Here is a 22,447-nt window from a genome sequence, read left to right as displayed (position 1 = left end):
GGGTGCCAGTGTTTAGGAAAGGGCAGAACCCAGCTCCTGGGCAGTGAGTAGCTCTTGGGAGCCTGGCTAAGTGAGGACCCCCAACGCTGGGAATGCAGAGGGAGGGGATGATGCTGGGAATGTGGGAGGCAAGGAGGACAGGTCTGTATAGAAGGGACCAGGAGTGGGAGTGGGGGTCTGCAGGAGGGAGAGGAGAGAGGCACACGCGGGAACACACCATCCACCCCCAGGCCCTAGCGAGGGCACACCACTCATGCACACACTCGCCCACGTTCCAGGTAAGGTGGAGGGGAAGGGAAGTGGGAGTCGGAGGGCAGGTCCCGGGCCAGGTGGGCGGGATCACCGCTTGAAACGGTAGGTGATGGGAAGCAGCAGCTTGCTCTTCTTGAGGGCCTGCACCTTCTTGAGGGTCTCGTCATCCAAGGCCAGGAAGCAGCGGCGCGAGTACTCCAGCAAACGCTCCTTGGAGGGGTCGAACTCACCCACCTCCGCCAGCTTCTCAGGGGCAACAATGAGCAACTCTGCGATAGGCGTGGTCAGCGCCACCGTGTTGCGGTCCACACGGTGGTGCTCAAAGGCCCGTGACATGCTCTTCAGCTTCTGGAAGGTGCCCAGGATCTTCTTGTAGCGGCAGAGGACACCGTCTGCGTCCTTCACTGCAGGGCCAAGGAGGGGTGATAGAGATACGGTAGAGAGAGACAGACATGGGAAGATACAGACGTGATGAAGAAATGGAGATAGAGGAGGTTGGAGGGGGTGGAGATAGACATGAGATGACAGATCCACAGGGGGAATTCAAATGTGGAGGAAGTGGGACAGAAATGGGAGGGCAGATGTGAGGACAAGAGAGATGCGGTGAGGGGCTCACACAGAGCAAAGGGACAGACAGGGACGATGTGGCCAAGGAGCCCAATACAGGAAGAGCAGGAGAACAAAACGGGAAACGGGAGGAAAATGCGGTGAAGAGATGTGAGAAATGGAGACAGGATTTAGGGGAGAGGAAAATTGAAGGAAGGCCGGGAGGAGAGGATGAGGAGGAAAATACAAACAGGAGAGCAGGTCAGAGGTTTGAGTTGCCAGCCACCTGAGCCATCGCCCTTCCCCTTGTTACTGATGTTCGGGAAGGTCTAGAGAGGGTGGACCAAAATGTACAGTATGAACCAGGACCACACATGAAGGCTGGAACCCACCAGCAGGTCTGGTCTGTTACAAATAGGGAAGGGAGGTGACACAGCAAGTCTCAGCCCAGAGCTCTCACACTGCACCCCGCGCCCCCAGCTCACCCCGCTGCCTCTCCCGAGCTTTGGGCTTCCCAAAGCGCCTCCGGCTAGGGCCTCCCTTCTGCCTCTGCCTCTTCCTGTCGACGTTACTGCCTTCTTCAGATACTCCGCTGATCGTGGAGGCTGCCGACTCAGGGTCTGAGGCCTCGCCCCCAGCCCCACCCCGGCTGTCGCCCTCAACCCGCCGGGGCCCAGGCTTCACCCGGCAGTGGTCCTCTGGAGAGAGGTGGGAGAGACATAACAAACACACATTGACTGCAGGAACAGGAGGGAGGAGGAAGTAAGAGGTGTGTCTGCAAGGTGGGGATGGAGGTCACATCGCACAGGTCCCCAGGAAGGGAGGCCTCCCAAGAAAACCGGTAGATAGGAAATTAGGTCCCTGCAAGAGATAGCTGAATATAGGACAGTAAGCTGGGATTTGGGGGTGGATATTGTGGGTTGTGGCTTGGGTGAGGATGCTCAGCGGACTCCTAAACTTGGTGGCAAGAGGTCTGGAGGACGAACCAAATGGACCAAGAGCAGACCGGGGACCTCAGGAGAATCTATGACTATGTGGGGTTCCCACAGTGGAGGACCTCCAGAAGAGTGGACTCAGGACACCCTAGGGGCAGGAAAGGCCTGGGGTGGAGGATTGAGAGCCTGAGAGAAATCTTAGGCTCTGTGTCTAGTAGGCTGGGAATGGCAGGTGCCTGCCTCCACCTAGAAGAGGGAGCGCTGAAGCTCTATGCAGGACCCCCAGAAGGTGGGCTGGGGGAGGTCCAGTGTTGAGAAAGTACAGAGGCCACTGGGCCTGACCATCCTGGGTAGGTTCCGATCATTGTGGGGAGACAACACTATGTCCCAGCAACCCAAGCTAGAGATGGTTCCAGAGCACAGGGGTCGCCAATAACATCAATATTGAAAGGAAAAAAAGAAAAACAGGCTCCTCGTCCTGGCTTTCAGTGGAATTCACAGAGAAGGATGTGGAAGCTTGCAAGGGAGCCAGTCAGGGGCTGTGCACCAAGAGAGGGAGTGTAGAGGCGAGATTCTCCAAAACATGGCTAAAGATTTGGCAAAGGAAAGCCCTCTCTGCAGGAGGGATGGGTCACAGGGTCCTGCCGACCAACAGAAGCAGGAATGAAGCTGGACTTGGGGTTCCAGAGACACCACGGGGTTAAAGGACACCATGGGGATGCCAGGTCCCCATTGAGCCACCAAAGAATGTGTGGGTGAAAAGGGTCCTGTGTCCCCAAAAAGAGCCAGAGCTAGGTGTCAGGGCCCAGGAGTCGGTTGAGGGGACAGCCTCATGGGGTGACCTCACCTGCATCCATCCGCGCAGAGGAGATGAACTTGTCCAGCTGACACCGCAAAAAGTCCCTCTCCTCCTCCAGGTCCTCGATGCGCTTCTGCAGCCATGAGTTCCGTTCCAGGGCCATGTGCAGCTGCGCCCTGACGCTGTTCATCAGGGATGCAGCCTCCGGAGGCTCTAGTGACAGTGGGGGACCCTGGTCACACCCCAGGCCTCAAGGGCCCTGCACCCCAGCTGACTCGCGTCCTTCCCACTCCCCCCACCCCCAGCTCACCCTCAAAGTTTCCCCGAGAGGGGCTCAGACTGTAAAAGAGCTGTGGGTCTAGGTGGGGCGACTCGTCGAAGGGGATGGAGATCTCAAAGGCCTCATCGTCCTTCTTCACTGGAGAGGAGAAGCCTGGGGTCAGCCCAGGGAAGTCCCCGGGCCCCTCAGACCAGCCCCCAACCACAGCAGCCCTGGGAAGGAGAGGGCAGAAGTGGGCAGAGTGGCTGTGGACCAAGGGTGGGGCAGGGTCCCAGCTTCCTCACGTGTCTTCCTCCGACTGTTTCGGTCATTCATGGCGCGGCCTCCGGCGGACCCGGACAGCTAAGCGCCTCAGAGGCACTGGACAGAGAGAACAACCCCAGATGGAGGAACACAGATGGCCTCCTAGGGACATCCAGGAGGTGGAACCCAACTCAGGACCAAGGGGGGAGGTGCTGAGGGCCGAGACTCCTGGGTCTGATGGAAGGGGGACCCAGAACCCTCGGGACTGAGGGAAGACACCTGAGGGTACAAACTCCTGCACTCCTACATAGGTACTCGGGGAAGAAGGAGCTGTGTTCCCGTGGGGTTCACAGAGTGGGGACATCCCGGCCTGAATGGAATGGACCCTCATCACAGGTCACCTCCAAAGAGGCCAAAAGAAGTTAAAGGTGCGTGGGGAAACTGTGCCCCAACTTCCAGGTATGGGGTGAGGGTCTACTCGACACACCGGCGCCTCCCCCACCCACGGGCACCGTCACGCCCTGCACTCGCGTGAGCCGGCACAACCCCTCCCCCGTGGTGTGGGGCTGAGCGCGTGCGCAGTGCGGGGAAAGGTCACGCGTGGGGATGCGCCCCCCGCCCCCGCCCTTTGTCCCGCGGGTAGAAAGGGGAGTGATGGTGGCAGGGGTTCCCAGCGGGAGATGTGCCTAGTCGCGGGTACAGACGCGGCCACCACCCGCCGCCCGCAGGTGCCCAGGATCGGAAGGGCCGGGGCCCCGCGCTCACCCACCCGCGCAAGGAATCTGGCCCGGGGACCGAAGGCGGTGACGGCGCCCATGCCCGGCGCCGGGGAGCGTCTGCAAAGTGTCTCGGGGAGCGGAGGAAAGCGCCCACCCACCGGCGGGCGGGCCAGCAGGGGCGGCGAGTGGTGGGGCGGGCAGGGACACTCGCCCAGTCCGCTGGTCCGCGCGCCTTCTCCGGTAGCCTGGGCCCCAAGTGAGGCCCGCCGTGTGCGGCTGAGGCCGGGGCCGCACTTGCGCGATGGCCCCTTGTAGCACTCCCCCCCGCCCTCCACGAGGGCAGGGAACATCACGAAATTCTTAATTCCTGGAGAACTGGTGGCTCCAGGGATTCCCCGGGTGGGTGGCGAAGCGCCGAATCGGGCCTGAGAGAGGCGGGGGAGTGTAGGAGACAGTCAGGAAAGTTAAAGCACGGGGAGAATCCCCTTAAACGATCATGTGGACCCCCGAACACCCCCCCCCCGCCCCCGTTCACTTCCTACAGGCAGCCGCTCAGCCAGGTTTATGGTTCCCAGGATCCTGGGGGATCGAGTCACCCCTCCCTGAAAATAGGGTCCTAGAACCCCCACCACTCCCGTGTTAGTGATTCAAGAGCTGGCTTTGGGAAATTCAGACCTAGATCCCAGTCCTGGCCGCTTCTCCTCTGCCTCAGTTTACTTACCTGTAAAGTGGGAGGATGCAATGACATGACACACGCAAAACGCCCAGCCCAGCACCTGGCCATAGTCAGGGTTCATAGGGCGCTGTTAGTATTACTTGAGATCAGACAGCCGGAGGCATTTGCCGTCTCTGGAGAGGGGAGACGGCTGGTGTGTTCTTCCGCCCAAAAAGAGGTCGGAAGAAGAAAAGGCCCAGCACAGTGCCTGGCACAAGAAAATTCATAGAGAAGGCAGGGGTTTATTTCGCTTCCAGCTCAGTTCCACCTGCCTCTCCACCCAGTTCACTGACAGCCTCCATGCTCAAATTTTTTGCCAGCCCTGATGAAAGCACAGCTTTAACCCTGCAGAGGGAGAACCTAAATGTGCCACTAACAAAGCTATGGCCACACTCCTACTTGCTTCACATTACAGATAAATGGCAGCCTGGGTCAAAACGTCCAGGGAAAGAGACACCTGCCCTTGATAAGGGTTTTGCTAACTGCAGGTTCATGGGCAGAGAATAAAATACAGTAGGATGGAATCAGCAATGATTTTCTACTCTAAGTAAAACAAGTCTCCTAAGTATGGTTAACTTTAAAATGACAGAACTGTCACTACTTCATTTGAGGGGAAAGTTCAGTATTCTATCACAAACCCTTTCAAATAAATGTCACAGATCGCTCTGTGGCACGTTTGCTAAAATAAAAAATATATATCAGAGTGACCTGCACATGGCAAAGATGATTTGTTATGTCACATATATTTGGCATATCTGTACAATGGGTTGCCATATAAAATGTGTTTCTTACAACGGATCGTGGCTTGAAAAAGACGTTTTAAAACTGCCTAGATGACACAGGTCCTGAGGACCCAAGCTAGAACTAGCCCCAGTGCAGATGGCCAGCTTTCCCTGTCCCCAGCCAGGCAAGCCAAGGCCCATTGGGCCAGGCACTTGTTCAGTCTCCCCGTTAGGCAGCAGGTGGATCAAGCAGCTGTCCCCCAAAACCAGCCTCCAGTGCTCAAAGTGAAAAACGGGTTTATTGGGTGTCCAGTCTCTGGCTGTGGCTGGGAAGTGGGAAGCAGGTCTGGGGACCCTGCCCCCAACATCAGCATGGAAGCCTCAGGAAGATGGTGCCAGTTCCTGATGGCCCCCAACCCCGTTTTCAGGCCAGAGAATTTGCACACCTAGTGCTCCCCACCCCAACCCCAGTCGTGGAATAGCTGGTGTCCTGAGGCTAGAGGACTCCACTCTGAATGTGAGGTCTTGTTCCCATCTTATCTCCAAAACACAGGGACCTGAAGGTTATTTGTGAGCTCCTGCTTCAGCAGGGCTCGGCCTCCACAAGAGGTGGGTCTGTGTTTGTGTCCGGGCCCCACAACCCAGCCTCAGGTGCTCACGGGGTGTCGGAGGACAACAGGAGTCCAGGCTCCCTCAGATCCCATGGTACCTGAGGTACCCTGCTCACGGATGCTTCCACCGAGTGTGCTTCTGCAGCGTGTTCTGCTCCATAAATCGGCGGGGACAGTGCGGGCACTGAAACGGTCGCTCCCCCGAGTGGACCCGGCTGTGCTGGGCCAGCTCACCCGCCTCGCGGAAGCGACGAGGGCAAAGCGGGCAGCCATGGGGCCGCCCACCGCCAGCCCGGTGAATGGAGTGGTGCCGCGCCAGGTGACTAGCCCGCTTGAATGCCTTCCCGCAGGTGTCACACTCGAAGGGCTTCACCTCCGAGTGGGTGATGCTGTGTCGCTGGAGGTACGACATGTACTCGAAGACCCGAGAGCACACGGGACAGCTGTAGCACTTTTTCTGAGGTGAAGCCCCATCGGCCCCGGGCTGCCTCTGAGTCTCCTCGTCCACCAGCACGGTGTACGGGACGCCCTGGGTGTCAATGAGCAGGTAATGGTTGGGTCTTGGAGGGGACGAGGTCTGGGGAGATCCTGTAGAGGAGGAAGGTCCGGGTTCTGGGGACCGGCCTGTCCGAGGGGGAGGGGCCTCCATGGCCTCAGCGGAGGGCAGCACGAGGGGCTGGGGGCAAGGGGGCGGCAGCACCAGCATCCGGAGGGTGGCTGAGGCCTGGTGGATGGGAGAGAGGGGGAGGTTACACACAGGAGGGAAGCCTGGCCCCACGGCTCTATTCCTTCCCTTCTGTGGACCCTGCCCAAAACTTTTGTATCCATCATCCTCCATCTCTCCTCCAGTCTTGGTGCCCTGGCCTCTTGACTATTGTATCTGTAAGGTTCCTAAGGTCTCCCTCGGGAAACCCCTCCTATCCTCTGTTCCACCATCCACTGTAGGCACAGGATCTCTGCATGGCTAAACACAACCAGGACCTCGCTCTGTCTTAACCTTTTGTGCCCTCCTCAGGTCACTGGGAGCCCTTCTGGCCACCCCGCAGGATGTCTGGAGGCCCCACCCAACAGATCTCCAGACCTTACACTACTGCTCCTGACCTTACACACTGCACCCAGAAGCCTGTGTACCCCGCTATACACACCCAAGCCTTCTCATACGGACTGCCACGTTAGGACCCCCGGTACCAACCCGCGCTGGCCACCTCCCTGAACACCTCTGCCACTTCCCTGGCCGGCTACCTCCAGGCTCTAGTCCACGCCCATCCACCCCCAGATCTTTCTAGGTCCTAGCGCTCCCCCGGGGTCCACCCGTGGCCCGGCCTCCGAGCCTCTACGCGAGTAGTGGGCAGAGCCCGCTGGGAGCCCGCGGGGCCGCCCTTCCCGCCCCGCGCGCAGATCCCCGCACGCCCGGCCCCGCCCCCTCCGCGGCCGTCGCCCGCCTCCCGGCCCCCGTACCCAGTGCAACAGCCTCTCGGGTCCGGGCGACTCCGGAAAGGCCCCGGGCTACCCCCCTGGTGGCAGGCGGCGGCGGCGACACGCGGGGCTTTGGAGGTCCCCCAGGAGCTGGCGGCGCCAGTAGAGAGAGCGGACCCGGGGACTGAGAAGAGGGTCTAGAGGAGGAAGGTGGGGGTGGGGCGCCTGGGCTTTCTGGAAATCGCTCCGGACAGAAACACACACTGCGATGAAGGTTCCCAGGTGCTTGTAGTCCGGTCTCTACCGCCAACCCCGCTGCCCGCTCCCACCCACCCACCCCCGCCAATTCGCAAATAAGAGCCCTGAAGTGGAGTGCGGAATGTTTATTGAGTAAAGGGTGAGAGGAGTGGGTGGAACAGGGTAAGATACAGAAAGGAACCAGACCGTGCCTGTGCTCTTTTGTCAAATCTTCCACGCAGACAACCGTTTACCACTTCAGAGCAGAAAACCAGGGCTCAGAAAGTTTAAGTCACTTGCAAAGGCTCACACAGCACAGCTGGGCCGGAACCCAGTTCCGACTGGCTCCCAGACCCAGGGAGGGACAAAGACGTGGTCTACATCACACAACTAGGGAGAGGGAAGGAATGACGTTTCTCCCTTTGGCTAGATGGGGAAACTGAGGCCCAGTGTAAGGCAGTAACCTCATCACAGCCAGGGAGTGTGTGTGGGAGTGCTGCTGTGTGGGACAGACGCGGAGGCCCAGACCTGGGTATGAGCTTAGTGGAGGCGCACGTGCTGCGCCAGCTCTGCGGCGTCCTGGAAGCGGCGCGGGCAGAGGGGGCAGGTGTGCGGCGGGCCAGCGCGGGCGCGGTGCGTGGCGCGATGCCGGGACAGGTGGCTGGAGCGCTTGAAGGCCTTGCCGCAGGCGCCGCAAGTGAAGGGCTTGAGGTCCGAGTGTGACACGCGGTGGCTCTGCAGCCGCAAAGGGCTGGCAAACACACGGGCGCACTCTGGGCAGCTGTAGCCCTTGCGAGGGCCGGGCTCTCCTGGGGGTGCCTCGCGCTGGGGCGGGCCCCGGGGCTCCTCCTCCAGCTGCACCGTGTACGTGTAGGGGACTCCGTTGGCGTCGATGAGCAGGTGGCGGCCCAGCCGCGGGGGTCGTGGCCCCGCAGCTGAAGAAGGAGTGGAGGAAGGGCCTTCCGTCTTGGGGAAAGGGGGAGTCTTGGGGGGCGGTGGGTCCATGGCCTCCGGAGAGGAGGACCGAGGGTGGGGTGGCCGCGGGGGCAGCAGCAGCATCTGGAGCGGCAACTGGGAGTGGAGGACGAGAGAAAAGTTAAAATCGCCACTTCTTGGGCAAAGTGTCCCTACCTCCTCTGTACCACTGACCTACCTCCCCTATAAAAAAGAAACTTTGACTCCAGGTCACAACCGCTCTGGCTCCAAGCTGCTTAAGCGACGCCTCCAACCGAGTTCCACCTATCCTCACCCCAGGGTGCCTTTTCTCCTGGGTCCTCCTCTCAGCCCCCAGACCAGACAGGACAGCATCCCGCCACTTGCCTACTCCCACAAAAGCCATTTAATCTCCAAGTTGATTTACCCTCTTTACATCGTTTTGGCCTCTTATCTCACAACTCTTATCTCACAACTCCTGAATTCCTCTAACGCGTTGCTGCCTCTTCGTCCCAGCCCCAGCCCTAGTTGCACCCACTCCGGAGAAACACGCAGCAGCCCCTTCCCGGCCCCCACGGCCTTCCTACATTTGCATCCCCACTAGGTGCCCTGTAAGTCCACCCCATCTCTAGGTACACCGCGTCCTCCCAATTTCCTCTCTAGGCACCCCAGAGCCCCACTAATCCAATTCCCCAACTTTTCACTCAAGGCTCCTGTACCTACCTTTAGCACCTCAAAGTCTCCATATACTCGCCCCACTCTCTAATCCATCATCTCGATTTCATGTGTGTCTCCACGACCCTCGGCTGCATGCCTTCTGTGTACCCCAGGGCCCCTGAACTCGCTGCATCCACCCCCCCAAGGGTCCCTCTCTCCTCAGCTCTATATATAAGCCAAGACTTACATCTTCGCTTTTCTCTATACGCCTCAGTTGCCTGCTCCCCCTCACATACACCAGGGCCTCTGGAGTCCCTTTCCCAAACTACCTCTCTCAAGCCCTCCTTTCCGTGTCCAGCTGGTATCTATTTCTCCATCCTTCGCTCGCCCTGCTATACCCAGCACGGCGCCTCCAACCGGTTCTCTGTCCCCTTCCCCCTCTAATCCCACAGCCCTTCTGTCCCTCTCCCCGTTACAACCCCGAGACCCTCCCCACCCCCTCTTCTGCAAAGAGCACTGTTGTCTCCATCTGCCCGCCCCCCCGCTCCTTCCCCGTCCTGCCCCACCCCCACCCCGGGAGCGACAGCCCCTCCCCGGCCCTGCCCGGCTTCGCGCCGTCCCGGAGCCAGGCTCCTCCCTCCGTCCCGTCCCCCCGTACCTGGTGCGGCAGCCTCTCGGGTCCGGAAGAGCGGGACGAGGTCCCGGGTGGCCCGGGCTTACCCTCGCGAGTGCCGGCGGCGGCGGGGCCGAGACTTCCGGGAGCTCGGGGCCCACGGCGCCGGGGACGCGGGCGCGAGGGGCGCGGGCGCGGGGGCGCGAGGGGCGGCGGCGTCCCTGGGAAAGGGCACCGGCCGGAAACGCGCCTGCCGCCACAAAGGTTCCGCCTCCGTAGAGCGGGCGGCTCCCACTGCCCGCTTTTATTGTGCCCAGGGGCGCAGGGCAAGGACCCACGAACCAAGAAGCCCGCTCCCTTTCCACCCCCGACAGGAATAGTTCGGTCGCTGTGACAGTGACCGATTTATAAACTGAAGCCAGGTGCGGCCAAGTCTGCCCGAAGTCCCACAAGGAATGGCGCGCTCAGCATACTGTTTCCACTCGGTGGTCCCCCCTGCGTCCCCTGCCCTACAGTGCCCAGACGGGAAGGGACGTGTCTGTTGGTGAGGCAAATGGGGGACTCAAGTCATTGGCTCTGATGTAGCACAGCCATGATTTTCCCGCCTAGCATACTGGGAAACTGAGGCCCAGAGAAAGCCAGATACAGCCAGATAGCGATGGGGGAGGTGGGGCACTTCCCACTGGGCAGATGGAGAAACCGAGGCGGGGAAGAGGCGCGGGCAGGCGTGCAGGGGTTGTGCACGCGCCATGTGGCTGGAGCGCTAGGAAAGCCCGGCCGCAGGCGGCGCGCACAAAGGCTTGAGCGACTAGTGCGATCGCGGCGGCCCTTCGGGTACACGCGGGTGCCGCACTCAAGGCACCCCCATCTCGTCCTCCTGCTGCGCGGTGAACTGGAAGCAGGTAGGTGGCGCGTGTCCATGAGCAGGTAGTGGCGGGGCGAGGAGCGCGCTACAAGTGGCCTGCGGGGTCCACCGCCTCCCGGCAGGAACGGAGCGGGTCACCGCAACAGCGTGGGGGTCGGGAGCGGTGGGAGCGCAGAGGGGAGAGAAGGGGCCTTATTGTCTTGCCCAGTTCCGGGATCCCTGTAGGTGGCCTGAGCTGCGTCCTGGAGAGCTGTCAAAAAGAACTTTCTGCGATGACAGAAAATGTTCTATGATTTGCTTGCTGTCCAATGGGACAGTCACTAGCTACGTGGCGCTATTATGCACTTGATAGTGGCTAGCGTCCGCTGAGGACCAAGATTTTAATATTAACTTAAATCTAAATAGCCACACGTGGCTGCCCCACCTTATGGGACTGCTGTAATCCACCTTCAAGGGCCAAAAAGGGCACCCAACAGAGTCCCAAGACTTCCTAGGAAGAGTGTAACTGATCGCAAGAATGACTTTTAGATTGATTACATTTTGAAACCATACTACTTTTAACATGTTGGGTTAAGTAAGGAATGTTATTAAAATCAGTTTCACCTGTTCCTTTTTACTTGTTTTAGTGTAACTCACCTTCTGTTTCTACTGGGCAGCCTACTTCTAAAGGTTCTTCCTCTGTAGTAATTTCATGGGGAGAGTGGACACTGGTGAACTGACAGGGCATGCCTGATTGAAAGGGGCAGCCACCCCTTCTGTCCACACCAGGCTTTATCAGCTTTGGCACTGACATTCTGGGGCCAGATCATCCTACTGTGGGCAGCGGTCCTGTGCATCGTCAGATGTTGAGCAGCACCCCTGCTCTCTAACCTCTAGATGTGAGTAGCACCCTCCCCCATACCGTCCCTGCTTCCCGTGGTGACAAAAAATATTGCCAAATGTCCCCTAGTGAGCAACATCACTGGTGGTCTACACAGACAACTACCCAATCTGAGTCTCCCACCCAAATCCCTTTCTTGAGTTTCAGACCCATATGCCCATCCCCAGAAATAATGATAATGACCAACACTTATTGACCCCTCACTATGGTACCAGCCACTATTAGGTTGGTGCAAAAGTAATTGCGGTTTTCGCAATTGTTTTTAACCTTTTAAACCGCAATTACTTTTGCATCAAGCTAATACATGCACCACATCCTCAGAGCAGGCCCACGAGGTAAGGCCACTAGGCCACCTATTTCATAGATGAGGAAACCGAAGCACACAGAGATCATGTGTTTGGTCCACGATCACATATCCACAGGGAGCCAGGACATGACTTGCTCTGCCTGACCCAAGTCAGAGCTTGTAACTACTACCTACCCCTCACACTTATGCTCAACCCACCACCTCCTGCAAACCCGTTTCTAGTGACAGCCTCCACCCACCTCTCTGCCTCCTCTGGTCCTCAATGGCAATATTGCAGCAATTTTTTCAAACCCACCAAATTGTCATTCCCTGACTTAAAACCCTCCTTGCTGCACTTAGAATAAAACCCAGAAGCCCTTCAGGCCCTGTATGGACTGGCCCCCATCACCACTGTACTGCACCACCAACCTCTCTCATTTCCAGGGCCTTCGTGTTTGCTGTTCCCCTCTCTGGAACGTTCCTTCCAGCCCCAGATCCTCTCTAGCCATTCAGGTCTCAGCTCAAATGACACATCATTGCAGCTTCACGGATTGTGTTAGAGGTCAAGTAGGTGATGCTCGGATCTGTCACGTCAGTCTATTTCCTTCGCATCCCATGTTGCCGTCCCTGATGGTCTTGCTTATTTACTAATTTACTGTTTTACTGCCTGCCTTTCCCATTCTGCATGAAGGCAGGGCCCAGCTGTCCTGGTCAACATTCTATTCTCAGGATCTAGCAAAGGTCTCAGGAGACGATAGGGGCTCAATTCAATTACTGGTTGCAGAATTAATTAATTAATTAAATCTCTCTGTCCAAAAGTGCAGCATGAACCCTCCCTCACCCCCAAACAACCGCTTGTGCCCCAGGACATGATCATGATGAAGTCCCATGATCCACAGGAGTCTGGAACCTCAAATGTCCTCACTCCCACACACACACACTTCCTCACTTCCCAAAGCCAGACAAGCAACAGGTTCTGTCCACTCTCTCACCCTGAAATATTCTCAGAGCTGTATGCTGTCCTCCATTCCCCAAGCCTCAGCTCACCTGGGCCCTTATACCAGCCTTCTCCCTGGTTTCCTGGCCTCCAGTTCTCCTCCCACACTGACCGACAGACTCTTCTTCTAGCTGTGTCGGATGACACTTGTGTACCATTGAAAACCTTGTCACCGCCCCGGTACCCTGAGGACCAAGTCCCCAAGTTCCTCCGCCTGGGATGAGGCGGCCCAGCCTCTTCACCTCACCTCTCACTCCCGTGCTCTAACCACACAGTATCTTGCAACCTCAAGAGGTTTTCCTCTGCTAGCAGGTTTCTCCTCAGCCTTCTGGAAGCCTGTGTCCTGACTCCCAAGCTGGCTAGACATCTCCTATTTGCCACACTCACCAGTCCACCAGCTCCAGAAGGATCTACCTCTGCTTAGGACCCTCCCACAGCTCTCCCTACAGTTAGAACCCCTTAGCCTGGCATTCAAGGCCTCTCACCATCTGCCCCAGCCACCTTTCCTACCCCTCTCCTCCCCCAGCCTGACCAGTCAGCTACAGTGAGCCATTCTGACTTCTCAGTTCACGCCTCACATTTTGGAACACTGTGCCTCTGCTCATGCTATCTGGGACTCCCATTCCAGCCTGCCCCTCTATCAAATAAACACTGGCCCTCAGCAGTTTTTTTCTAGCTTCGTCTGTGACTTATTGGTTACTCATGTCCTCCAAACTTCAGTTCAGACAGCACGTTCACATCCAGGGCCCCACTTCATCCTCTCAACAACCCAGTGTGGTGGGCACTCCACTGAGCCTCACTGAGGGCAACAGGCTTGCCTTGGATCTGCAGCCCAAGTGGCAGAGACAGCATTCAAACCTGGTGCCTCCCACTCCAGCATCCTCACTTCCCTCTGACTGCTCAATCCCTCCCTGACCTCAGTCTGGGCCCTGCTTCCTTCTGGTCCCCCTTTCCTGGTCTACCCTCTTCTCAATATCCACCGTTCATCCCATTGTCTCTTGCGTTCCCATCCAACAATCCCTCTCCTCTTTGGGGAGTAAAGGATTTTGGGGAGAAAAGCCTTTTCCCTGGTGGTCAACTTGGGTCCAATTAATCGGTTCACCAGGCTTCCGCCCTCCTCTCTGGTCCCCCCTAAACCTCCCTTGCAAAGCCTACTGCTCCTGGGACTACTACGTCCCACACCCCAATCCCTCATGTCTCACCAGGAGCCCTCAATGCTCGGTTGGACAGGACTGTAAAAATGCCAACTGTCCTGTGCCTACACACTCCCTCGCACCCTGCCCCACTTCCATACATGGATGCAAACAATTTTAGGGTCCAGAAGTGACCAGAAATGAGTTCTGGGATAGCTCCAACCTTCCAAGCAGAGGGAGGTGCCCCTAGGAAAGCACTCTGGCCAGTAACTCACAACTGCAAAACAGATTCTCAACGTTGTTTGGGTTCCAGCCCTACCCCAGCAATTAAAAAATAAAAACTAACAAGTATTTATTAGAGCCTATCTCAGCAGGCACCATGAGTCACTATAAAGAAGTAGTGGAGCAATACGAGCCACCTATAATACTGACAATTCATTCTAAGCATGTGGAATGGGAGTTCTACAGAATGGGACACTAACTTCTAAAATGGGACAGGGGCTGATCCCAGACTATAAAGAGGGGCTGTGGCAGTCAAAGGGGTCTCTCCTGCCTCTCACCCTTGCCAGGGTGGCTGCAGACCACAAAACAGTCCCTATTTCAGGAATGAGGAACCTGCGGCCCAGAGTCACTCACCTCACATGACACAGACAGCGAGCAGCGAGGCCTCAGCACCCCCACCTCCCTTCAAGCCCGTTGTTTGTCAGTCTAGTTGTGTAGGACACAGCTCCCCGGCCCATGCTGGTATTATGAGCCTTGCGCTCCCCCTGGCAGAGAGCAGTGGTTGGCTGCTCACAACAGCTCTCGCTGGCTGCTGGCCCCTCAGGATGGCTGTGGGCCACTCACCGGCAGCACACAGCAGCCCAGCTCCAGGGAGAGCTGTTGTTCACAATCTTAGCTGTAGAGGGCGCAGCTCACTAGCCCACTTGGGACTCGAACTGAGGACCTCAGCGTTAGGAGCACTGCGGCTCCAACCACCTGAGCCCCTGGGCAAGCCCCAAACGAGATTCTATGGAGCCCCTGTGGCGTCTCTGCGGTCCAGGAAATTCCTTCCAGCCTAGTGGTCCCAGACATGAGGGGCAAGCTGCTGGGCCTCCTGCATGTGCCAGGGCAGGGTGGGCTGAAGTACCAAGCGGTGCCTGGACATGGCTGGGGCTCTCCAAGACCCAGCAGCCGACGCTGGGCCGGAGCTCTCAGTGGGAGATGGGGGGGGGGGGTGGGCAGCTCTTGAAAACCTGGAGACCCTGGGGTCATGTGAAGCCCCTGGGGGAATCCGGCGGGGAAAGGCGGGGGCCTCATCCTCCAAGTGCATAGATAGGGAACACCATTCCCGTAAGTGGGCCAGGGCAGAAGAGGAGCCAGTTCAAGGGCTCCGGGGAGGAGACCCCCCCAGAAGGACAGGAGCTCATGGCCTCCACAGAGAATCAGGGCGAGGTCAACTCTGGGACCCTGAGCCTGTGGGGAAGACAGAAGGGAGGAATTGAAGTTCTTCCTTCAAAACTCACCAGGTCAGACCCACTCTATCCCGCATCCCGACAGTCGCGCGCCCCCCAGCGTCTAACCAAGCGGCCGCACCGCTTGGGGCCTCGCTAGCCCGAGACGTCTCCGCGGCGCCGGTCCCTCTGGCCCCGCGTTTCTATGGTCCACGCACTTTCCCTCCGGCATCGCTCAGTGCCGGTGCTCAGCGCCGACCTCCCGGTGCCGACTTGCGGCCTATCGGGTCCGCGGCGTGGTGGAGATGGACCCACAGAGCCCAGGGCCCTGCTCCCACTTCCGCTCCCGCCGCCATTGCGGCCAGATGTTGCCCCCAGACCTCCATCCCAGCGGGAAACATACACTCCAAACAATAGTTCCGGGCGTCTGCGCGCCTCACCTGTATGCGACGGGAAAAACAAACAAAACCAGTCAACGTAAAGTCACTTTGGCGATGTGATAGACACAGAGGGAGGAAAGACCAAAAGGATGGCTTTTGTCCAAAAAGTCTCTTTATTCTTCTGGGCTCCAGAAGGAGCCAGACTTTCGACAATAAGACTATGCACAAAGAAAGACTTTCTAAAATAAGAAAGTCTATCTTCAAATAGGAACCGAAACTAGAAAAGGCTAGTGACTTGTCTCTTGCTACACAGCAAAAACAAAGGGCCAGAATGATGCAGCCCCATGGACAGCTGAGGAAACCCAGACTTGAGAGGTAATGCATTACAAGGCAAGAAAATGGAGTCAAGTATCATTCTCCGCGTAGGTAGCAAAAAATCAAAGCCAGACAGTTACCGTATTTTGCCATGTATAATGCCCACTTTTTGCCCAATTTTGTGAGGGGAAAAAGATATGCATTATACATGGGTAGTACTAATTCCGTGTCTATATAAATTTTTATATAGATTTTTAATTCCTTTATTTATGCTTATGAGTTAAAAGTGTAACTCAAGAAATCAATAATAATATCTGTATGCAAAATAATACCCTGGAATACGATAATCGATTTTGTTGAACTTATGACGAACTTGCAATGATGAAGAGTTCTTGGCCTTCTATGATGGGTAAATATGGTAAATTTGTTACCTGTACATAAAATTTCTTGTACCTTGTATCTGTTCTTGTGTTTTGTAATTCTTTGTTACATAAAATTTCTGTACCATAATATGTTAAAAAATAAATGCAAAAAATAAAATAAATAAATGCTAAAATTCCTTTATAATACAAAAAACAAATACCTAAATGTAAACAAATAAAAAATTTGAATTAAAAATTTTAAATGGAGCTGGCCCAGTGGCTCAGGCAGTTGGAGTGCAGTGCTCCTAACACTGAGGTCGCTGGTAGGATGTCTACATGGGCCAGTGAGCTGCACCCTCTACAGCTAAGATAGCGTACAATGGCTCTCCCTGGAGCTGGGCTGCCGTGAGCAGCCGGAGGTCGGTGTGGGCTGCTGCGAGCTGCTGTGTGCCGCCATGAGTGGCCGGTGGCCAGCGCAAGTGGCCGGCAGCCAGCATGAGTGGCCGGCAAGAGCTGCTGACCAACAACCTGTGACCGACTGTCTCAACCAGGGGAGTGCAAGACTCATAATACCAGCATGGGCCAGGGAGTTGTGTCCTACACAACTAGACTGAGAAACAATGGCTTGAACTGGAATGGGGGGAAGCAGAAGAAGGGGAGAAAAATAATAAGCCGACGGAACAAGAAGGGGCCAACAAGTAAGAGAAGCAACAAGGTGATCAAGGGACGTGTGAGTGGGAGTAACCAGAGAGGCTTGGAGGTCAGGAGGATATAGGATGGAGGGGAGATACCAGGTTGGAAGAGAGGTTTTGGAGCTTGTGTTGTAAGGGAGTTAGTTGGAAGCAAAAGGGTGGGTTACGTTCCCAAACGAACCCTCAAGGAAAAGGGGGAGACTCGTCCTGGAGAGAGGAGTTCAGAACTTGGTTTAGAGAGCAATTAGTCAGCTAAAATGTGAAAGGAGTTGTGGGGACAGAGCCCCAAAAAGCAGTTTCCAGGCTCTCGGCCTCACATAGAAAGGTGCTGGCTCAGGTAGTAAATGGCCATCAACTGTGATCAAATGGCCAGCAGCTGTGGCTAGTTGGCCATCAGCTGTAACCAGTGAGCCATTGGCCAGTAATATAACTGCCGTGGCTGGGCTAGCAGAAAAAAGGGGGAGCTAGCAAGAAGATGGTGGCTGAGTCTGGAAACGGCGCAGTGAGGGTTGAGAATTGTGTGGCTCCTGCTTCCTGTGTCTCCAACCCAGCCGCCAGTGAGAGTATAGTGGTATGACTCCCCTACCTATGGCTCCGTGGGTGTTCCTTTTTGGCCTCACCATGTCCTGTGTTCTTATGTGGGGAGCGGGACCAGAGACCCCAGAGACCCCGCAGGCCGCCCTGCATGACACATGGCGAAGTCGGCAGGATCCCCTGCACTACAGGAGTTAATTAAAAAAATTGTCTTCCCAGTCCCCATGTCCAGGGGAGGGGAGATAGCAGAGAAGGGTGAGGTAAAGGATAGGGGGCAAAAGGAAGTAAAGTCTAGACCCTCTTAATCACCCGGAGAACAAGGGAAAACGGCAGGTGTCCCGCTGTCGGTTTCCTCAGGTCCCGCGGAGGGAAAGGGTGCAGACTGGGGCAGGCATCCCTGCCGATGGCTGACCCAGGGGCCTGGCCCCGGGACACGGTCAGGCCTAGCGCTAGGTCTTGTATCGGATGGCAGATCTGATCAAGTCAGAGGGTGAAAGAGGGAAGACTTACCTAAGTAAGGATAAAGTTGGAGCACGGGGGTCAGCTGGAAGGCGGGAAAGGGCAATAGGAAGGAGGGACATGGATAGTAGGGGTAGTTTTCCGACGGAGGTGAGCCAGGGGCCCTAGCAAATGGCTCCCTGACTGGTAACAGGCTCTCGAGAGCTGAAGAGGGCAGCCCCGAGAGCCTCTCTATCAGCCTTGTTGTTACCAATGGCAACGAGGCCAGAGCCCCTTTAGTGGCCCCTGCAGTGTATAACAGAAGAGGAAGAAGCAGAGCAGAGAATCTTAAAAGGGTGTCCCTCTAGGGAACATAAAAAGGGTGGGGTAGCCATGAGGTGAGAAAGTATCCCATCGACCCCCACAATTGAGATGAGAGAGGGAGAGAGCTTGCCCGAAAATTCTGGGAGTATCTAGTACGTGGCCCCTGTGTCTAGAAGGAAAGAAATGGCCTTACCGGCAACTAGGAGTCACCCGCAGTTCTGTCATGTGTATGGTGGAGGTGGAGGCATGTTGATGAGACTGGGCCCCTTTATTCTTCATCGGTGCCGAGGGTCCCCAGGAGAGAAAGATTAGTTCCATCTGCTGCTGCCGTGGCAGGCGTGGTGCTTGGCCGGGGCCAGGAAGTGGATGTTCCTGAACCTTGAGGGGCTCAAGGGCAATCCAACTTCCAGTGGCCACCATGGCTGCATAGGGGGCAAGGCTTAGGAAGAAGCCTTGGGTTAGGGCAAGAGTGGCTCCAGTGTCCCGGGAGGTCACATTTAAAACAGGCACCTGGTGGATTCGGCTGTGCAGGATTGGGGTCCTGTTTCTTTCCTTTGGGGCCCGCCCAGCCTAACAGCCTGGGAAAGTGCTGCAACCATCTGTAAGGCCTGGGTATGGGCCTGTCTACTCTCCTCATCTTGACTGTTAAAGACCTTAAAGGCCAGTTATAAAAGATCTGTTTGGGGTGTGTGAGGACCTTCTCTAGTTTCTGAAACTTCCTGCGAATATCAGGGGCCAACTGGGAGATGAAATGCATGGCTAAGACAACTCTGCCATTTGGAGAGTCAGGATTAATACTAGTGTAGGTTTGTAGGGCCTCTGAAAGGCGGGAGAGTAAAACAGCTGGGTTCTCATGGAGGTCCTGGTAGATTTTCCCTAACTTTTTCATAATTTACAGCTTTCTGAATGGCTGCCTTCATGCCCTGAAGGAGACAATTAACCATATGGTCTCTCTTTAGGCGGTTGGGATTGGGCTGGGGGTGAGTCTGGTAATTCCAGTTAGGATCCTGGGTAGGAACAGCTGTCTCCCCAGGGGGATAGGTGCTATTATTTTGGCGATGCATGGAGTCTGCTATTTCCCTAGGTTTTCGGATGATACGATCCCTTTCATCAGAGTTAGTACGTGTGGAGAGAATAATATAGATCTCCCGCCAAGTAAGGTCATAGCTAATGGTGAGGTATTTGAACTCTTTAGTAAATCGGGAGGGACCAGAAGAAAAGGAGCCTAGCTTAGATTCAATCTGACTCAGGTCCGTCATCAAGAAAGGGACATGGACCCTAACAGGGCCTTCAGCACCTGCCACTTCCCTGAGAGGCATCTGGGTGGCTGGGGGTGCATAAGGCTGCCTGGATCAGGTATGAGGAGGGGAAGAAAGGTCGGGAGCAGGTGGGGCAGTGGTGGAGGAAGTATCGGGTGGTGACGTGGAGGCAGCGGCTGATACGGTGGGGAGCTTTGAACCAGCGGAGGTCAGGGTGGAGAGGAAAAATCAGGAGGGTCAAAAGGATCCGGATCAGGATTAGGGGGTAAGGGCTCTGGAGCAGAGGGAGAAGAAGAGGCTGAAGCTAAACCTAAGAGGCATGATTCACCCTTAGGTGGGAAATAGGACAAGTCCCATCGCAGCTCAAAGAAAGCCAGGAAGTAGGGGACCTTGTTCTATTTACCTTGCCAGCAGAGACGGTTGTCTAAATCTCAGAGAATACCAAGGTCAAGAGTTCCAGTAGGCAGTCAGTATTCGCCATTTTCAAGCTTATATTGTGCCCAGGCCACAGTTGAAAAGGAAATAAGGTGTTTAGCTTCTAAAATGGGTAAAGTCCTTTCCTAATGTGGTCCAAAAGGATCCCCAAAGGGGAGTCCCTGGTGTAAGAGGAGGAGCTGGAGCCTATAGTAATGAAGGGAATAGGGAGACAAAAGAAGGTAAAGTCTAGACCTTTTTAATCACCCGGAGGACAAGGGAAAATGGCAGGGCGTCCCGCTGTCGGTTTCCTCAGGTCCGGCGGAGGGCAAATCTGACCGAGTCAGAGGGTAAATGAGGGAAGACTTACCTAAGTTGTCCGCCGAAGGGTAGATGAAGGCGGCTTCCCTTACGGGCCACCAAATTGTTAGGCACAGCCAGAGGAATGAGTTGCAGGAGACCAAGACTGGTCTACTAGAATTTATTCAGCGTGTTTGAGCTGCGGGAGGTCAGGCTAGAGCAGAGGGAAAAGATCATAACCTCCTCGAGCAAAGAGGGGTATGGAGTTTTATAGGAGGAGGTAAAGGAGGCTGTTCCCCCTTCAATACTTCAGGGGGTTTTCATTGACAAAGCGTTTCAGGGCATGACCAAGCCCTCCAGCTCCACACCCTGGCCCCAGGTCACCGCCAGACAGCCCCTAGGAGATAAAGCAAGACAAGATGGCTTTTAAGATAAGGTTTCTGCTCCTGGCCTAAATATAGTTTAACAATCCCTTCCATTAAGCCTGTCCTCCGAGACTTGTAGGTTGGCAGCCACACTAGTCGCTTTTAAATGCCTGACAGAGGCCCAATTTTTTTGAGTCTTAAAATGGAAGCCTGAAGCCAGGCAAGCAGCAGCAGAAGCAGTGTGCTTACCTCTCCTTTGATCCCGGACAAGCCCCCCAAATGATACAGGATCTGATGTCTGGTGCCTGGAGATCTTGGTCTCACGTACCCAAAGAATGAGAACGCGGACTTGGAAGGAGAGGTAGAGGAACAAAGATTTTTATTAAAGCAAATTACAGCTCTCTTGCGAGTGGGGGTACTCGAAATTGGGATGCCCACTGGCTAAGACAAAAGGCTCTTATTTTATACTTTTTCTTGTATGCTTGGGGAAGGGAGCTGGTGCCTTCTAATGGATTCTATCTATCAGATTTGCTCTGTTTGTCCAGCCTGAAGGGATTTACAAAACAACCCATTTCTGTCTATCAGAGCGCAATTACATTGTTGCCCTGGAGCGAATGAGTCATTTCAGAACCTGGAGTTCCCAGATATGGCTGCCTTTGTTTATTTTACCAGGGACTTCCCTGTTTATCCAACGTGCTAGCTATCCTGTCTCACTGTGACACCAATTTTTTTCATCCCCCCAGAGCCGATCACCTCTGAGAGCCTATATTCCATCCACTCCATCACCTCCCACCATCCTGGTCAAATGCCATCACCTCCCACAGTCTTTTTCCTAGGCCATCCCCTCCCACCATCCCTCTCCAATGCTGTCCCTTCCCACTGTCCTTTTGTTACCGTGCAAAAGATCCAGCTGCTCACCGCAAAAAAATCCAAAACTCCAAAACTCGAGAAGTGAGGTTGGTAGAAAGAAAGGTAGGCTTTATTCCAAAATGCCAGCTTTAAGGGAAGACAGTGGACTCCCAGTCTCAAAGACTGGCTTCCTGCTCTTAATACCACCAAAGGTTTTATAGACATGTAAGGAGGGGCAGAACAAAGAAAAGAGAAGTTTGGCCAGGCAACTTAAGGAAAAAGCACTTCCCAGAGGCTGGTCTGCCCCAGGGTCAGAAGTGAATCCCATACAGATGGGCAGGGGGAAAAAAAAATCCCAAGTTACCACACCAGGTGTGCACAGTGGTTGAAGTAAACCGAACCATTGGAACTGGTGTGCATAGTAAATGCACAGTAAATAGAGTCATCAAGTTTTGGGGGAAGGAGAGAGAGGCAAAGAAGGAAAGAAAAAAAGCTTTCAAAAACTCCCAAGCCAAACCACTGTCAAATCGAATTACATCAGAGGTTTAAATTTCAGAAAAAGAAGATATAGGGTCACCATTAGATTTTTCCAAGGCCTCCCTGCTTTCTGCCCCTTCTGTGTTCCTGAGGGGTCCTCTCTCACGAACTTCCTTGGCCCTCCCCTTGGCCCTCCCAATGGGTCAGTTGGCTCTGGGCTTTTCTGTTCTTCAAGATGCCCACTCAAGCATCGCCCCAAACTCTCAGGTGACCCTTCCCCTCATGCTCCCAGACCCCAACTCTGGGCATAGCCCTTTCCGTCCCTGCGGAATGAGGAGTGGGTGCCTGGAAGTCTGTTCCCGGGATCTCAGGTGGTGGTGGTGGTGAAACAGGCCCAGTTAGGACCCTCACAAAAGAGGCCTTGCAATGTTCCTGGCCTCGCTTCTCCCTGCCATAGAGCTTAAAA

At 55.5% G+C, this 22,447-nt stretch overlaps 4 protein-coding genes across 10 annotated transcripts; all 4 read right to left on the bottom strand.

Annotated features, from left to right (window-relative positions):
* Positions 1-306: 306 nt before the first annotated feature.
* CCDC106 (coiled-coil domain containing 106) lies at positions 307-4,035 on the bottom strand. Of its 2 annotated transcripts, none has more exons than XM_033129507.1 (6): positions 3,821-4,035; positions 3,097-3,172; positions 2,843-2,950; positions 2,581-2,745; positions 1,284-1,496; positions 307-656 (listed from the first exon to the last, which is right to left on the bottom strand). In XM_033129507.1, exons 2-6 carry the CDS (start codon positions 3,125-3,127, stop codon positions 340-342), a joined length of 834 nt encoding a protein of 277 aa, XP_032985398.1. In that variant the 5' UTR covers positions 3,128-3,172; positions 3,821-4,035; the 3' UTR covers positions 307-339. The 2 variants fall into 2 exon arrangements, with proteins under 2 accessions (XP_032985398.1, XP_032985397.1); XM_033129506.1 differs by having other exon boundaries at positions 3,825-4,034.
* Positions 3,570-4,770, bottom strand: LOC117035435 (uncharacterized). The gene is made up of 2 exons (XM_033129295.1): positions 4,496-4,770; positions 3,570-4,199 (listed from the first exon to the last, which is right to left on the bottom strand). The coding sequence occupies exons 1-2, from the start codon at positions 4,556-4,558 to the stop codon at positions 3,570-3,572; spliced, it is 693 nt and encodes a 230-aa protein (XP_032985186.1). The 5' UTR covers positions 4,559-4,770.
* A 470-nt stretch (positions 4,771-5,240) lies between these two features.
* Positions 5,241-7,446, bottom strand: ZNF581 (zinc finger protein 581). 4 transcript variants are annotated; one of them, XM_033129510.1, is made up of 2 exons: positions 7,015-7,150; positions 5,241-6,546 (listed from the first exon to the last, which is right to left on the bottom strand). In XM_033129510.1, the coding sequence occupies exon 2, from the start codon at positions 6,526-6,528 to the stop codon at positions 5,935-5,937; it is 594 nt and encodes a 197-aa protein (XP_032985401.1). In that variant the 5' UTR covers positions 6,529-6,546; positions 7,015-7,150; the 3' UTR covers positions 5,241-5,934. The 4 variants fall into 4 exon arrangements, with proteins under 4 accessions (XP_032985401.1, XP_032985402.1, XP_032985399.1 ...); XM_033129511.1 differs by having other exon boundaries at positions 5,242-6,546; positions 7,065-7,206; XM_033129508.1 differs by having other exon boundaries at positions 5,242-6,546; positions 6,968-7,098.
* Positions 7,447-7,606: 160 nt separating this feature from the next.
* Positions 7,607-15,658, bottom strand: ZNF580 (zinc finger protein 580). Of its 3 annotated transcripts, none has more exons than XM_033128326.1 (2): positions 15,345-15,658; positions 7,607-8,546 (listed from the first exon to the last, which is right to left on the bottom strand). In XM_033128326.1, exon 2 carries the CDS (start codon positions 8,532-8,534, stop codon positions 8,016-8,018), a length of 519 nt encoding a protein of 172 aa, XP_032984217.1. In that variant the 5' UTR covers positions 8,535-8,546; positions 15,345-15,658; the 3' UTR covers positions 7,607-8,015. The 3 variants fall into 3 exon arrangements, with proteins under 3 accessions (XP_032984217.1, XP_032984218.1, XP_032984216.1); XM_033128327.1 differs by lacking the exon at positions 15,345-15,658 and adding an exon at positions 9,724-10,064; XM_033128325.1 differs by lacking the exon at positions 15,345-15,658 and adding an exon at positions 9,132-9,593.
* Positions 15,659-22,447: the final 6,789 nt, after the last annotated feature.

The sequence above is a fragment of the Rhinolophus ferrumequinum genome, chromosome 15 (genome assembly GCF_004115265.2).
Source record: "Rhinolophus ferrumequinum isolate MPI-CBG mRhiFer1 chromosome 15, mRhiFer1_v1.p, whole genome shotgun sequence".
Taxonomy (NCBI): domain Eukaryota; kingdom Metazoa; phylum Chordata; class Mammalia; order Chiroptera; family Rhinolophidae; genus Rhinolophus; species Rhinolophus ferrumequinum.
Note: the sequence above shows the minus strand (reverse complement) of the source record. Positions and strands in the feature narration are given on the sequence as shown.